This window comes from Carettochelys insculpta, chromosome 2, assembly GCF_033958435.1.
Source record: "Carettochelys insculpta isolate YL-2023 chromosome 2, ASM3395843v1, whole genome shotgun sequence".
In the NCBI taxonomy this organism is placed as follows: Eukaryota; Metazoa; Chordata; order Testudines; family Carettochelyidae; genus Carettochelys; species Carettochelys insculpta.
In genome coordinates, this window is record NC_134138.1 from 74,227,110 (window position 1) to 74,244,624 (window position 17,515).

At 43.1% G+C, this 17,515-nt stretch overlaps 1 protein-coding gene across 1 annotated transcript in view; it reads left to right on the plus strand.

Annotated features, from left to right (window-relative positions):
* Positions 1–17,515, plus strand: part of LOC142008558 (kinesin-like protein KIF20A) — a 48,355-nt gene that overhangs the window by 6,251 nt on the left and 24,589 nt on the right. The window contains exons 4-12 of the mRNA XM_074985786.1: positions 2,224–2,362; positions 2,453–2,637; positions 6,465–6,573; positions 7,158–7,349; positions 7,426–7,537; positions 9,882–9,953; positions 13,409–13,549; positions 14,161–14,326; positions 15,990–16,163. Of these exons, the coding sequence (XP_074841887.1) occupies positions 2,224–2,362; positions 2,453–2,637; positions 6,465–6,573; positions 7,158–7,349; positions 7,426–7,537; positions 9,882–9,953; positions 13,409–13,549; positions 14,161–14,326; positions 15,990–16,163 (1,290 nt within the window). The remainder of the gene's footprint in view (positions 1–2,223; positions 2,363–2,452; positions 2,638–6,464; positions 6,574–7,157; positions 7,350–7,425; positions 7,538–9,881; positions 9,954–13,408; positions 13,550–14,160; positions 14,327–15,989; positions 16,164–17,515) is intronic.

Below are 17,515 nucleotides of genomic sequence, written 5' to 3' on the forward strand. Positions count from 1 at the left end.
TCTGCCGCCAGTGATGTGCCAGAGAGGCGCCTGGAGGTGGAGGAGCTATGGTGGTGCTGGGGCTCATGGGTGTAGGTGGTGGGGCTACTTTGCCAAGTGTGCAGGGCCCTCATGGCACTCCCCTGCACCTGAGGCCCTAGCTGCCCTACCCCCCCCAGGGGCTTCCCACAGTGACCCTGTGAGACTTGGTGGTCTGGCTCCTGGAACCCTCCCTGGCCCCGCCCCCCCCCCCCCCCCGGCCATCCCACAGGCTGCCCACCACTAGCTCCCCATGCTCCCCGCCCCATTAGGGACTGCACACCTGGGTTGGGAGAGGCAGCCATGGGTACTGGGGCTCACAGCCCTCCATCCCATTTCTGGTGTAGGGGCCCCTCCTCTCCCATCTTTTTCCCCATCCAGGTTGCTATGCCCCAGCTGCCCAGACGCCCCCTTGTAAATAGTTGACACCAGTTCCTTTTTGAAGCCAAACTCCACTTTACTACATTTCTACTGTATGTTCTCAACCATTGGTGTTTTTGCAGTTTCATACAGTTTGTTTGGCAACCCCTGTGTCGCTGTTTATTGGGAGGTGGAGAGGGGGCTGTGTTGGGGGCTTGCCTCAGGGGTCCCCTCAGGTGAAGGCCTCCCAGAGGCTGCCACCACCTAAAGTACAATCAAGTGGTACCCCTCGTGAGTCATATATTGGATGGCCCAGCAGTCCAGGACCCCAATGGGGATATGGGTGCAGTCCATTACCCCAAAGCACTGGGGGAACTCAAGCTTGGCGAAGCCCAACACGGCTGCGTTGAGGTCCCTGAAGTTCACGAGCTGCTGCACAAGCCCATTGTTGGGGGACCTCACAACCTGCGGGGGACAAAGTGTGCATTCTTACGGGTGTGCCCGGGGTACCCCAGCCCAACCCTCCCTTTGTCCTCTCCAGCAGGGTACCCCTCCGGGAGCAGGCTGGTGTATGGGTAGGGCACGGGAGTTCCCTGTGGTGGGCTTCCCTGGGTCCCTGTTACCTGACATCCCCCTGCCTGCTCCTCAAGCTGGGCAGGGGCCCTCCATGTGGCTTACCTTGAGTATGACGGCCCTGACAGTGGACTTACCCGCCCCAAATTGCTGCCCCGTGGAGTGGTAGCTATCTGGGATGGCCAACTTCCAGATGGCAATGGCCAGGCGCTCCTCTAATGGGAGGGATGGCTGCATCCCCGTGTCCTGGTGGTGAAGCAGGGGAGCCAGCCAGGCGCATCTCTCGTGGAATGTGCCGTTCATCATGTGCAGGTTCTGCCACCATTGTTTGTTGTCCCACTGTGCCATAAGCACCCAGTCCCACCAGTGCTGCTGGTGGTGTGGGCCCACACGTGAGGGATGGGCTGTTGGGGGTTGGGGGCCGGCCCATGGCCCTCAGAGATCATACTGCATTCCTGCAGCAGGCCAAGGAGGGTGGCCACAAGACTCCCCAGCACCCTTGTCATTGTGAGCCTGTGCTGCTGCAGCACCTCAGGGTCCATGCCTGGCACATGGGCAAGATGGTGAGCTGTGCTGTGGACAGCACGATGGGCCTCAACAGCTTGTGCAGATAGGGGCTCTTTAATGGGCTGTGTGACTGGTGCTCTGGAAGGGCACTCTGGTCCCGTGACCCGTGTGAGGGGGTTTCGTGACCTGTTGTTCCAGAAGAGAGTCCGTGCATGTGTGGACGTGATTTTTCTGAAAGATTGGGTAGCTTTTTCGGATGGTGTTTTGTGTGTAGACGTTCTGTTCCGGAAGAGGATCTTCTGGAAGATCTGACATGTAGACTCAGGCCTAGCGTCAGATTTGATCTTTCTCTGTAGAATATTTGAACTGTAGATTCACAGTTCCATATAGTTCCCTCCTTCCTTGCAATACAAGTATAGGTGATTCTTCTTGCATGCTTTTGTCATGTGATGAAGATCTCAGGCTGTTCTTGTTTCTTGCCAGTTGAATCATTTTCACAAATAAAAGCTGGTATCTGTCTCAGTAGCTGGAATTAAACATCCATGACATGGAGCCACAAGAGAAATTTGTGATCAGTTATAGGAGATACAGAAAATGAAGCTGGTACAGCTTCCTCTGTACAACTAACCTTATTAAGCAACAGTGAATAGTATTAACATGTTTGCGTGTGTGGCTGGATGGGTGGGTTTTTTTAACCATTTGGCAATCCACTTTCCAACAGCTCAAGATATCATTTGAAAATGGTCTTCATTGTTTTTTGTTTAGGTCTTTGGTCCAGAAACCACTCAAAGTGAGTTTTTTGAAGGCACAATGAAAGATATAGTAAAATCTTACATTGATGGAGCAAATGGACTGGTCTTTACTTATGGAGTTACTAATGCAGGCAAAACTTTCACTATTCAAGGTACCAAAAGCAAATGTGACAATTTTCATAAAATCCAATGAACGTTTTTTTTTAGTGAGATTAATTGTGTACACTAACTTTTCTGCACAGGTTCTCCAAAAGATGGTGGTATTTTGCCTCGTTCTCTTGATATGATTTTTCACCACATAAGACGAAGGCAATACTTGAAGATGAACTTTAGACCATACTTGAGCAATGATGTAAAGAAGCTAGATGAGACACAGGTTAAACAAGAGGAAACTATAAAAGCTAGTGTTCTTGCTGCTTTAAAAGAGGTCAGTAACAATTCTTGTTACCTTAGATAACATCAAAATTTCTCTCCTCTCCCTCCCCCTTTTGAAAAGCTGCTTAGTAATTTCCTTACAAGGCTCTGCTGCAGTGAATTCCATTGTCAGACTTGTGCATTACCTCTAGTGTCAATTTTAAGATGTGGAGCCTATGAAAAATAAGAGCAACAGACCATACATGAGACAGGTTAAGCTTTGCTACAGATATGGGGAAACAGGTGGGTGGGGGAAAGAAAAAAAATTGATTTGAAACTGGGTAACTGAGGGTCACATTCAATTTATTGTGTAATTGTTTCTAAGATAACATCAGTAGAACCCTGGTCTCCTCCTTCTCAATTCAGTTGGTCTGTAGTATGCTTTGCATAAAAAAGGAGACAGTGAAACTGAACTCGGGCTCCCAAAACAGCTCAGTTCCAGTATGACTAAGGGTTTATGTGAGGAACAGAAATGTATTCTGAGATAAAAGCAATGGATACATTCTGATTTATGTTAGTCCCAGTGAAAGGTTATATGAGAGAAGTTGGTGTATTCTGAAACTTATCCTAAGCCTTGATGTAAGTTGAGAATACGGTCAGTCTGACAAACTCAAACTATGCACTTAAAATGGAAGGTATATGATGTACAGCCCAATGTGTCTAATATACCTGTCTGGCTATGTGTTCGGTGGGTTCTCTTCCCTGTCAACTTTCAGAAGAACATAATGGCCATACTGGGTCAGACCAAAGTCCATCCAGCCCAGTAGCCTGTCTACGGACAGTGGCCAGTGCCAGGTGACCCAGAGGGGGTGGACCGAAGACAATGATCAAGCGACTTGTCTCCTGTCATCCATCTCCAGCCACTGACAGTCAGAGGCCAGGGACACCATTCCTACCCTTGGCTAATAGTCTTTTATGGACCTAACCTCCATGATATTATCTAGCTCTTTCTTAAATGCTGTTTATATCCTAGCCTTCAGTCTCCTCTGGCAAGGAGTTCGACAGGTTAACTATGCTCTGAGCGAAGAAGAACTTTTTTATTAGTTTTAAACCTACTACACATTAATTTCATTTGGTGTCTTCTAGTTCTTGTATTATGGGCACAAGTAAATAACTTCTCCTTATTCACCCTCTCCACACCTGTCATAATTTTATATACCTCTATCATGTCCCCCCTCAGTCTCCTCTTTTCTAAACTGAAAAGTCCCAATATTTTAGCCTGTTCTCATACAGGACCTGTTCCAAGCTGCTAATCATTTTAGTTGCCCTTTCTTGAACTTTTTCCAGTGCTAGGGCATCTTTTTTTCAGGTGAAGAGATCACATCTGTACACGGTATTCAAGATGTGGGCGTACCATAGATTTATATAGGGGCAGCAAGATACTCTTGTCTTATTTTCTATCCCTTTTTTAAAATCCTATTTGCCTTTTTGTCTGCCTCTGCACACTGCATGGATATTTTCAAGGAACTATCCACGATAACACCAAGATCTCTTTCCTGATTAGTTATAGCTAAATTAGCCCCCATCATATTGTAAGTATACTTGGGGTTATTTTTTCCAATGTGCATTACTTTACACATATCCACGTTAAATTTTATTTGCCATTTTGTTGCCCAGTCACTCAGTTTGATGAGATCTTTTGAAGTTCTTCAGTCTGCCTTTGTCTTGACTATCTTGAACAGTTTGTCATCTGCAAACTTTGCCACCTCACTGCTCACCCCGTTCTCCAGATCCTTTATGAATACATTGAACAGGATTGGTCCTAGGACTGACCCGTGGGGGACATGACTAATTACCCCTCTCCATTTGGAAAATTTACCATTTATGCCCACCCTCTGTTTCCTGTCTTTTAACCAGTTCTCAGTCTATGAAAGGACCTTCCCTCTTATCCCCTGACAACTTAATTTACATAAGAGCCTTTGAGGTAACTTGTTAAACACTTTCTGGAAATCCTAAGTATACTATATCCACTGGATCTCCCCTGTCTGCATGTTTGTTAACCCCTTCAAAGAACTCTAACAGATTAGTAAGCCATGATTTCCCTCTGCAGAAACCATGTTGACTTTTGCCCATCAAATTGTTCTTCTACATGCCTGACAATTCTATTTTTTTTACTATTGTTTTCAACTAATTTGCCCAGGACTGACATTAGACTTACCGGTCTGTAATTGTCAGGGTCACCTCTAGAGCCCTTTTTAAATATTGGTGTCATGTTAGCTATCTTCCAGTCGTTATGTATGAAAGCTGATCCAAAGGACAGGTTACAAACTAGTGTTCTGCAAATTTCCCATTTGAGTTCTTTCAGAAGCCTTGGATGAACGCCATCTGGTCGTGGGGACTTGTTAACATTAAGTTTATATATTTGTTCCAAAACCTTCTCTAATGACACTTCAATCTGGGACAGTTCCTCAGTTTAATTTCCCCCCAAAAAGGTGCAGGTTTGGGAATTTCCCCAACATCCTCAGCCGTGAAGACTGAAGCAAAGAAATCATTGTCTCTCTGCAATGGCTTTATGGTCCTTGATTGGTCTAGGGGACCCATTGCTTTTTAGCAGGATTCCTGCCTCTAATGTATTTAAAAATCATTTTATTTTTTGAGCTTTTTGGCTAGCTGTTCCTCAGTCTTTTTGGCTTTCCTCTTATTACAGTTTTACACTTAATTTGGTAGTGTTTGTTCCTTTCCATTGTCTCCAATAGCTGTGATTGATAGTTGACTGGAGCGCTTCAAAGTGGAGACTTGCCCCTCACCAACTGAGAGCAGAAATTCCAGCAGTTCATTCAAACCCTGCAAATCTAAAATAGATCACAGTCTGGTTTAAGAATCCATTTAGATATGTATCAGGGCAGCACAATTTTGAGAAGCTCTTTGAAAGACAGGGGTCAAAAGACTACCTGGTCCTTGGTGCAAGTCTTGTATTGCCAGTCCTGCAGACACAAGGAGGCGGGCAAAGGGTTCAACTGCCCTGGATCCTAGCTCTGAGGCATCAAGGGGGACAGAAAGCCCCGCCTTGGCTATTAGTTAAAACACTGAGACTAACTATCAAGTACTAATATCAGAGAGGTAGCCGTGTTAGTCTGTATCTTCAAGAACAAAAGTCCTATGGTACCTTATAAACTAACAGATATTTTGAAGCAAAATTTTGCTCCAAAATAGCTGTTAGCCTGTAAGGTGCCACAGGACTTCTTATTATCAAGTACTAAAACTATTTACATTTCAAGAACTATTTACACTACAATAGGCTGCTAGCTAAAGAATTGAGCAGAGAAAGCAAGAGCTCTGAGGACCAGCTGCACAGCAAGAAGGAACTGAGTTGGGGGGAGGTGTCGTCTGGTGGTACATATATTGGTCACCATATCAGCACCACTTCAGGGGGTGCTGCACCAACTTTAGGGCTATTGGTTAGGGCAAAAAGCTTCTGGTGACTGGGCATGCACGCGTGCACCTTACTTGGAATGGACATGAGCAATCACTCGAATGTGAATTACAGAACAGGTAATGGTCTTTTACTATGATTGCTCTTTTTGTAATTTGTCAAACTTCCAGTAAGATCAGTGGGTGTCAGTAGGGGGACCAAGAAATGATGACCCAGCAATTCTTATGTTTGCTTCATGGCTACAGTTTTCTCCTTAGTAATTTTTTGTAACTGTGATCTTTCTGAATTGTTTTTGAGAACTAACTACAAGGTGCAAAACGGGTATCGTGGGGGTGCAGACAAATTCAGGGAAACGTTGTACTGTCTCTTCAAATATGATATGTTAATTTGACTAACTCTTCAGGGAAACGTTGTACTGTCTCTTCAAATATGATATGTTAATTTGACTAACTCTTCATTTTCTCAAGGACCTAGAAGATACATCAAAACACATAGTTCAAAATGCTTCATTGTACAACTTGGAATGTGAGTCTTCTGACATCTGTAGTTCAACTTGTCTGCTTTCTGAACCACGAGGTGAATGCACTTGAATTCGTATGGTAAAAATGAAAGTGTCTACTGGAATCATTTTTTCAGAATGAAGGGAATGGAAGCAGAGAATCTTATAAATGGTAGCCAGTAGAAGCATCCTTTAAAGTCTAAGCTAAAGATTCCCTCTTTAACCCACTTTCAAAGTGTGAAATGTGGAAGAGAAGAGAAAATTAAAAATCCTCTCATCTTTTTGGCACCTTTAGTTGGTGACTTTGTTTGCTAGGCAAAAAGTGATTTGATCAAAACTTGTGGCTAGAAACATCAAATTGATCATTGGCATAAGAGGAGAAAAAAGGGGAACCAGCAATTTGTTTCTGAGTTACAGATGACTTTATGGGGAATGTTAATTGTGTGGGGCCAATCTGTAAAGTGTGCTCAAGTATTTGTGTTTATTAGCTATTTATTTCCAAAAAAATTTGGAGCGGTGAGAGCCAACTCCTCTGCCCAAAGTTATGTATAATAGGTACTTTCTGCCATTTGAATTTCAGAGGCTACTCAACTTCAAACTTGCCAATCAGGTGCTTAAATCTTTTTGTCAAGATTTTTTGTTTTTGTTTTATGGCTCAAAGTGGAAGACCCAGTTTTTCTGGATGCTGGTGGGATTAAGCATCAGAGAATGCAATCTGCAGTGTGGGTTTCCTTCTTTGAAATTTATAATGAGTATGTGTATGACCTTCTGGATGTATTGGCTATGTCAAAAAATCAAAAACGCAAAGTCCTAAGAATCTGTGAAGATCAAGGAGGAAATTCATATGTAAAAGGTAAAAACATTACTTTTTGTGACATTCTTGTACAATTATTAAAGACTTTGTTTTGTAAATAAGTCTCTTTCCACAGACTTAAAGTGGATCAATGTTCAGAGTACTGAAGAGGCTTGCAGAATATTAAAAATAGGAAACAAGAACCGAAGCTTGGCTTGCACTAGACTAAACCAGCACTCAAGTAGAAGGTTTGCCGTCTCTAGCTACAGATATATCCTTGATTTGTTTTTTGTTAAATTGAAATATAAAAGTACATGTTGGACATCTCTAGTTTGGCACCTTTGGGACCTGACTGGTGCTGGACTAGAGAATTTGCCAGACTTTGGGAGGTCAATATTGTCTAGCAGCATTGCCAACACTTCAGCTCCTTACTGGGCTTTTAGATGTTTAGGGGTAAATTACAGCTACATAACAGCACAGAACACTGAGAGCCAGGACTGGTGGCTATAAACAAACTTTATAGGATTGCAGAAAGCTTGGTCACAACCATGATATTTGGTCATTCGGTAACTAAAATTACACTGGATTGCAAATGTTGCCTGGCAAGAGGTTCAACCTGTAAAACCCTTCGAAAGTGCTTCTGAAGAGAGCAATTATTGATTGCTGGAGACTTGGTTGTATTCTTGCCAGTATCAGTATCGGCCTGTCAGTTACTTTTGGGGAAAGACAGAGGGTTATGATGAAGCAGGTCTAGTTTTCTCAATCTCTAAGGCTTCACTTATGGTACAGAAATTGCTTTTGTCTCATCAGCTTACTGTGAAATAGATCAATTTATGTATCCATGTTGATTTAATTAGATTAAATGGATCTCTGTAAGAATAAATGGAACAGGATTGGAATAGCTATCTTCTGTTAGGTCTCAGAAGGTAGTACTGAGCAACTGCTTGGTCACCCCCTGAGGTTTCTTAGGATTTCCTTGTCCTGCTTTCCCAGTATGTGTGGAAGGCAGGAGATGCTGCAGGTTGAACCTCTCTAGGCCAGCACACCCATCTGGCAACATTTTGTAATTGGTGTGATTTTTAGTTAGCCAAGCAACTGCTTATTATGGGTGTGGCCAAGTTCCTAGGGATCATGTGAAGCTTATTTCCATCCACCAGTCCTGGCTCCATGTTCTGTTCTGCTGTTGCCCAGTAAGGAGTGGGCATGTTGGTAATGCTGCTCGGCAATATTGACCTCCTGAGGGTGCTGGATTAGAGGTTCAACCTGTTGTTTTAAATGGCAGTACAGCCTTTATGCTGATGCTCAGCTGTCTACATTTTGCCAGACTAGGATATTGCATCTGAGTTTTCCATTTAGTCACTGTGGATAACAGCTAGCTGGCTGTAGTTCAGTACAAAAAGATAGAGATGTTATTGGGTGAGATGGAAGTAAGGGGAAAAGATAGAGGATCTTGTGTTTTGAAAAGGTGTGCCTACTATTACTCAGGGTTTGTTCTTGGGGGTTTTTTTTGTTTGTAACTGGATAGTTTTTTTTTTTTTTTTTTTTTAATTAAAAACCATGTTCTTCATGATGTCCATCTGCCTGGAAAATAGCATCCTTGGCCAGTAATCTGCCTTCAGCAGGATATTGTGGTATTTCCTGTTTGCTTGTATCCACTAGCAGAGGAAGGCAACACTTTATTACCCCCCAAAACTGCTGCAGAACATATCTTCTAAGAAAGCAGATGGTTCTTCATTCATAGAATAGTTATATTTGTATTCCAGATAATACACTAACTTGAGTTAATTACAGAGTCTGTCATGGCCTACACTCACTAAAACTACTAATTCCTTGAGGAATTGTTTAACTGTTGGAGTGCCTTGCTGCCAATCTTTTTAGTAGAAACAATTGGGGAGCTCGGACTGCATAGGAGGAATTAGATCAAATGGGGAAGAAAAATTTCAAAGTTAAGAATGTTCTGCTTCCAACAGCTGGAGTATAATTATTAGAATATGAATGGCATGTTCTTTCTGAGTGGGTTGGGTCCCCCCCCCACCACCAAGATTTTCTTGTGCAGTACCACTCTAACATCATGAGAGAAGCCTATGGAATACTGGGTAAAATGGACAATAATTAAATCCTGCATATGTTAAAAATCTGGGTGAATTAATTAACAAACATGTTCTTTCTACCACCTTCTGTATCAACTCCATGTATTTAAGGAAGTTGGTGCTCGAAACACAGGGAATTGTCTAGTTCTTGGATTTGGGGATCAAAAGCTAATCTGTCATGGATCAGTAGACTTCTTTATGCTGCTTTAGCCAAACAGCTTGTGTGAATTATGAACCACTTTTTCCCCTCTGAAGTAGCTAACTAAAATTCTGTCACTAACCTCTGTTTAGCTCTTTAACTTGATTATTTTGTCAGGTAATACATTGACTTTCATTAACTGTTCAAAAGAGTGCACATATTGTCCTTACTTTTATTTCCCTGTTTCTTAATTTTCTTTTGTACCTATTTAACCATCCCTCAACTTGTAAAATAAAATACTTGATCAAGTTGAACATAACTCTAGCTGGCAGCCCAATTGATAAATTGGTTGTTTTCCTACAGTCACAGCATATATTCTATCAGATTACTAAGACTAACTGTTGAAGATGAGCCTCGTATACTTGGAGTTTCAGAGTAAGTATCTTACCTCTCTACTATACAGTAAAATTCATTATGAGGCAGAGAGATTTCACTAGTACATATAGTTGCTGAATTGTAAGCATTTACTGACCACTGTGTATTTCAGAGCCATGTTTGCAGCAAGCCTTTGAAATGTGTCAGGGGTGGGTGGGTGTCTTGGAACCAGAAAGATGCCTTTTATTGATCCAATTAAGTTTCATTCAGATGTAGTTGATAAGTTTACAACAATTGCCACTTTCCATCTGTAGCTTGTATTCCTCAGGGAAACTTTTGGCAGTCTATTCAAATAGTTGAACATGGATCTTCTAACCTAAAGGTAGGCCAAGACCAACCCCAGTGCAGCAGTGGTACTGTTCAAGAAGCCCCAGTGATAACAGCCTCTCTGGAAGCTGGGAGAACAAAACAAGCTTCCCCTAAAAATCCTGTTTTTTGCCTACTGTGGGGAGGAGCTTCCTATCTTCTGAGAGGGAGGGAGAGGAAGCTAGGCTTGGCTGTGTTCCCCAAGTCAGATAGTGACCTCACCAGATCACCCCTCATGGTAACTGGCTTTCGTTGTTGTTGTTGTATAACCTAGTGAGCGTCAGACTGAGCTGTGCTGCGGTGCATAAGGTTGAATCCAGACTCTACCGATGCTGCATGAGATCAGGACATGGGTGTTTAAACGTAAAGTGGTTAAAAACAAGATTTTTTTTCTCCTTTAATCAACTTAAGAAACATTTAGGTACAGAATCAAGCTCTTCAAAATTGGGGAATGTCAAATTTTGAGTAGGCAGCCTTAATTTAGCCTGCTGGTCATGATAATGTATTATACCCTCTGCTCCCCTGAGGTCTCCTGATTCTGGCTGCACACAGAATGGAGAGCTCACAGGGACTGAGTTGCGTAGCAAGTTGATAGCTATAGAATCCTTTTCTCCCTTCTAGAATTTAATGGGAGTGTGAAGAACAAAACAGAGGACTTTAGGAAGATGAAAGGATATCTTACTCTCTTAGGCAGATGAATGCTAGAGAGCATCCTTTGTGGGGGACAGTCTGGTTTCGGGCAGTTCAGTGTGGGTAGATCTGGAAGCACAGAGGCTGGGGGGGGGCGGGAGGGGTGGTTCAAGGTGCTGGGGTGTTGTGACCAGGGCTGGGGGATTAGCTGGGGCCAGGTGTTGCTCACAACAGTGGCAGTAGCAGCAGAGGGGTTGTCTCCCCTGCCCCACTCACCACACCAGTGGCAGGAGGAGCTGCTTGTTCTGCTCTGCCACCCTCACAGCCTGCCACAGAGAAGGGGAACGTAACAGGTTGGGAGGGTGGCAGAGCGGAGCAGACTGCCTCTGCTGCTTCCCCTGTAGTGAGTACAGTGGGGGGTGAAGGGAAGGGTGATCTGCTGCTGTAAAGCGCAACTTCTGGCCCCAGGTAATCCTCCTCCTCCTCCTCCTCCCACCTATAGGGTGCCTGTGGTGGCTGCTGTGTCCCTGAAAGCACATAGCCTGGGGTGGCTACCCCCACCTCAGCCTATGAATGGGAGGGCTCTGACTTCTCAGGGGCTTTCAAGTGAAGATGGCTTGGGCTCAGCAGAGGGATCTATGCTTGAGTGTCTGGGTGCAGCTAATTGGGGTCAATGATGGTATCTGGTGTTGGTCTGAATGCAGCAAGCTTGGTGGGGAGATGCTCTGCATTCAGGGGTTGAGGGTTGGTGAGGCGTATGGAGGTTGTGAATTCTGGATATACGAGATAAAGATTGGTAGGGATGTCTGGGTATGGGATGTGCAGGTGCACAGATAGATGAGGGAGTAGCTCCCTGTATGGTGGAGGGATAGTGGCAGGAAGCAGGGGAGGGCAAGCTTCTTGGAACCAGGGGAGGTTTTATGGGGTGGGACTGACACAGCCCCAGCCACTTCTTTACAGGGAAGGTGAGAGTCCTGTCATTTTCTGCCCCCAACCCTGCTGGAACTAGCAGCTGATCTCAGCTCAGTATAGGAGTCACTGGCTGGGTGTCCCAAGCCCTGTGGTGATTTACCACTCTGCCAGGTGCTTGAAATGACACCTGCACTGATAGGGAGTGGTGCATGGCTGCCCTTGCAGCTTCCCTGTCAGTGGGGGCTGGGGAGGGGTTAGCAAAGCAAGGAAATCTAGGGCATCATGAATTCTGTGCATGCACAGGGGTGCAGAATTCCCCCCAAGAGGAAGTTAGCACAGCACTGAAGTTGATGAGACGAATGATCAAAGTACTTTCCCTAGTGTGTTTCTTTTCTAGGTGAAAGTGCTTCACAGTTCAATTGGTAGCACTATTTGGGACCAAGTGGTTGTAAGAATAGGCCTACAGAGAGATTTGGGATGCTATCCATGCTGGTACTAAATAATTAAATGAATGTTGTACTGAATGCGCTTGTTCTCTTTAAGTAAGAGTTATGGTATTGACTTAACTCTCCATGGAATATGAAAATACTCATGTCAGTATTTAGCTGTTGCAGTGTGTGTTAATTCTAGTTGTATTCTGGAATGTGTACAACAGTGGCTTTCAGCCAATGTGCTGTGGCACGCTAGCGTGCTGTGAAAACTATACAAGTGCATAGTTGCATTTAGTCAATTTCCCCTCCCTGTGGCTCTTTGCAGAGCCAAGTGGCAGTTAGGGACAGGGGGAGAGATGGAGGTGGAAACTTACCCCATGCTAGCTGGATCTCAAGCGGCAAGTCTGCCCGAGTCCCAGCTGGCAGGGGATTCATCAGTTTCTCTCCTGTAGTGGCTCTTTGCAGAACTGCCATGAGAGGAAATGCTGACCCTGCAGGACACTGCTTGTGCCTGGAGGCAGCTGAAGTGCTGCTTCGCAGCCTAAATAAGCTGGTGGGGAGCCCAGCCCCATTCCCTTTGACAAGGCAGAAGGGGAGCCCACTGGATCTGGGATGCAGTTTAAATGTCACATCCTGGCTCCAAGAAGCTGTCGGGGAGGAGAACTTGCTTTTGCTTACTCAACATCTCTAGCATGGCATTGAGCAGATTTTGAAAATTTCTGTCTGCACGCACTGTCTAAAATGGTTATTCTGTGGTTTGAAGCATTAATGCATTTGATCCTTGTTTAGCTTTTTATGTATACTGTGTTGCAAACCTTGCCAGTACGACTGTAATCATAGAAAATGTGTGTGACACTTATGAGCCCTTGATTTCGTCTGGAAAAAGTGGGTGTATCGTGGAATTGTTTCTCATTGAAGTGTGCCATGTTACTGAAAGGGTTGGGAACCATGGGTGTACAATGCCTTCCCTTCAATACAAAACCATGTTTCTTGCCTTCTGTGCACTAAAAGCTACTGAACAATGAAACGTTAGACAAAAGGTACTCAGTGGTGTGCATCTTGGGTGTGTAGCCAGAAATGTTGAGAGAGTTAGTGGTTATCACGCATCTGAAAATAAAGGGTTAAATTCTATGTAATTTGTACAATATTTATATTGCAGATTTAATTTTCTTTTAGAATGTCTCTTTGTGACTTGGCTGGATCTGAACGGTGCAATAAAACACAAACATTTGGAGACAGACTAAAAGAAGCAGGAAATATTAATAATTCTCTCTTTATTCTTGGGAAATGCATGGCAGCACTGAAGCAGAATTTGAAGTAAGTCAGACTTAAAACAAGAACTTGACTTTTAATTCAGCTGAAAGAGTAACCATGCAATGCACAGCTTTGGGCAGTGATTCTGTAAACTTGGGCAGTGATTCACTTTAGCATACATATCTAGTAATAGGTTTGTTGCAGACATCGCTATAATAAACTTAATCATTCTACTTCGTGCGTGTATGTGTGGGCGGGGGGAATATGGTAGGAAAGACATTAATTTGCCAAACCAGTGACTTCTATACTGTGAACAATATTTGTGTAGATTTTTCTCAGTCCGTGCAAGTATTCTCACCTTACGGTTCAGAAACTGTATTTGGCATGAGATTTCTTTGAGTATCTCCTTTTTTGGTGAGGAGAACAATCTTTGTCCAAAAATACAGACTTCTTGTCCACATTCCTTCTTTCTTGACTTTAATACCTGCCTAGATCTTTCCTTGGGCAGTATTTGGGAATATGTTGAGGAATGTTGCATTCAAGCGTGGATGTTCTTATAGAGAAGTACAAGTGTGTTTCTGGAAATTAATCTAGAAAAGCTATTGGTCAGCTATGCATGTCATATTACAACAACTCAGCCTCCTTCATGGAAACTGTACGATCTTCTCTTTAAGAGTGAAACCAAGCTATATTCCGTTCAGAGAGAGTAAACTCACCCGCTTGTTTCAACCCTTCTTCTGTGGTAAAGGCAAAGCTTGTATGATTGTCAACATTAATCAGTGTGCCTCCACTCACAATGAGACGTTACATGTAATGAAATTTTCTGCTATAGCCAAACAGGTAAGTAGAAGTCTACTTCAGAAGTTAAGTGCAAGAATGCTTCAGAAAAGCCTAGGTTTACTGACCAATAGAAACTCCTGGTCAGAAGGTTTCAGTGTGCTTCCCCTCCCCCCGCCGTAGTTTTAACCTTTATTTTTCTGTCTCCAGTCAGGTATGAAAAATTACACTCCTATATTAGTATGCACTAAACTAAGTGCAGTTACTTAGTGTGACCATACAGAGTGATGTCCGTGTTATGCCACCTGTAGATGTGCAAATAGTTAAATTGTAATCATACGTTTGTGTGCATGTACAAGTTTATGAATTTTTAAATGAGTTGCACAAGCTAGTGACTTTGTCAAAGCTCTTTAACAGCAGGTTTAGGAGGCTCTATAAGCAGAGGGAATTCTGGTTTCTTACAACTGATACCCTGAACAGATCTCTAGTGCACAAAATTATCTTATTTAAAGCCCATGATCTGGGGTGGGGTTGTGTTTTGTTTTTCCTTATTTCTATCTTGCCTTCTGGTCAGCAGGAACATGGAATGATTTTGAGAGGCAATGTTTGAATAGGATTTTTCTCAGGTACTGGACAGTTTTCACTTGTACTCTTCCCCCTTTGATGCCCACCCCTCTGATTAGGTGGAAATAGTTGCTAATTCCTGCTCTCCATATCTGATCACTTAAAGGGTTTTGTGGCATTTGATCTTACACTGATCTACTCCCTGTTTCTTCTGGACAGCTGTCCTACACAATCAGTTACTAGGCTGCCTCCTGCTGGTCATCATCCTACTCTTGTAAGGGAGCTGTTTGAAAGAGCCTTTCCTTTATCCAAGGAGAATCTGTTTTTAGTTTTGGGGCTGTAACCCCACTTCTAAATGTAAATTTTTTTCTCTTGAGAAATTGTTAGGTGTTTCTAAGTGAGGATTTCTGACATTTTGCTCATTGTACAGTTTTCTGTATTTTGAGTGTCCTCTTCCCTCTCTGGATGGGTTGGGTAGAGCTTGCTTGTCAAAGTTCCATGACTTGCTCTTAAATTTGCTCATCAGGGTTGACATCTGAACCTCTCTGCTGCATCTGTAATAGCTACCCTGGGGCAGGGGTGAGCAAAGTTTTTTACGTTGGGGCCCCACTTTTCATCCTTGCAGCTAGCAGGGTCCCCCAACCTGTCTAATGTAATCCAAAGTGGTGGAAATTTTGGTTATGTTCACATTTTAAAAAACAAAACAAAACAAAACTTTCAGCATGTGTAAGAAAATATGTATGTAGAATGTAAAAACTAACTGGTGTATATAAATGTAAATACATATAAGTAAAAACAGTGGCATATTTCAACACTTTTAATGGGATGGATGAGCCTGAGACCCAGCAGCCAATCATGCTGCCCCTGCTACTAATTTCATATCTTCCCCTGGCATCTCAAGTGGGCCTGCTCCCCTCTTTGAGCACCCCTGGCCTAGGCAATTGGTCTTAGTCATTCAGGACAAATGTGCTAAAAGTTAACATTCTTGGAAAGTTTTTTCCAAATATCTGCTTAGTGAAGCATAGCAACTCTGGAAAATAAAGCACATGTATTTTAATGGATTCTTTACTAGATGGATGTTTGAGAAACTACATTAGTTATGCTGAAAAGAAATGCCATTTTGTTTTCCCCCAGTAAATGGAATTTTCTCACTAATTTTCAGGTTATTCAGGCAGTACACCCCCAAACCTTTGAATATTTTGCCCCAAGACTGATTGGGAAGGAGGGGAGGCCTGTATTACATTTTGATGCCAGCATATCTGCTGAAGAACTTCCTGATGAAGATCTTGATAGCTCTTCAGAAGAGGAAGTGGACATCACCATCATGACCCATGAGGTAGTTGAAATCTAATCAGTCATGTATACCATACAATGTCGTCTTCAACTTAACTAACATTCAGTTTTGCTTCCTGCCCCATCCCCCCCACTTGTGAAAATCAACATGTATGAGTTCTGAACACAGAACCATTGCAAATGTTGAGACCCTACTGTATATGCTATAAACTAAATTTTTCTTCCCATGTCATACTTTATATATAATAATGGTACTATAGTAAATGAACTAGTATATTCCTACTACTGTCTTTTGGGTTAAGTCAGTTTGCTTATGTGACTCCTGAAGCACTGATTTATCCCTGGACCAGGTAATCATAAGGGTCACTCTGGCCTTAGGTTCATTGATTCATATACAGTGTCATCTTTTGGTGACTAAATATGAAGATGAAAGCAGAAATTTAGCAAATTAGTTCTTACAGTAAATATTTTCAGATTTGAGTTTCCTTAAAACCTTTTCATTTAAATGTGGAAAACTCGTGCAAGAAATGCAACCTTTTTTACTTTTGGTATCTTTAAACCTCTAGCCAACTCTTCTAATCATTCACAAACTGTCATCCCCTAGTCACTTAGCACCAAAGCTTTTAATTTAGCAACATAAAACAATCTTTAAATTATCCATGTGGAGAATTCTCTCTTATAAAGCTATAGCATCCCTAACAAACTCACCTACTAGTTTGAAATAACATTCTGTTAAGAAAACACTGTCCTTGTGCTTCTCATGCAAAACTCATTGTCTCGCTGATCTGTCTTGGTGCAGACATTAACAGTTGTCTAGATTGCTAGATACTAGTGACTTGCTGCTGCAAATTAAGTGTTCCAAATGTTCACCTCTGAACTGATCTATTATCTATAGCCAATTTTGAATCCTGTATTTCTTCCCAGCCTACAGAGCAGGAAACTGTTTCTTCTTCGAGTGTCCCCGTGGGTGCTCCACATTAGGTGTCGGGCTTGCCCGGTGCCGCAGATCGGATCTTCCAAGCAGTTTCTGCCGGACCGCGCATGCGCCGGTGCGCGCCACTCCCTTGCACGCTCCTGGCCATGTGCGCGATCCGGTCCCCGCCAGTTCCTCTTAACCGCCGTCGGCTGCAGACGGAATCCGACTAGGCTATGGCCAAGTTAGCGTATTCAGTGGTTTTAATTGTTTTTCTTTAAAGTTTCAAGTTCTTAGTCTATATTGTTCAGTTAGCCAGTTGTTATTTTCCCAAAAAAAACAAACAAACAAAAAAACACAAAACAAAAACAAGAAACAACAAGCGGGACGGCATTCAGTCCAGTCCTAGTAACAAGCGGAGCACCGGAGGCCAGGGCCATTAGCCCTCCTGCCACGGCAGGCTATGGGAGAAGGGGAAAAGA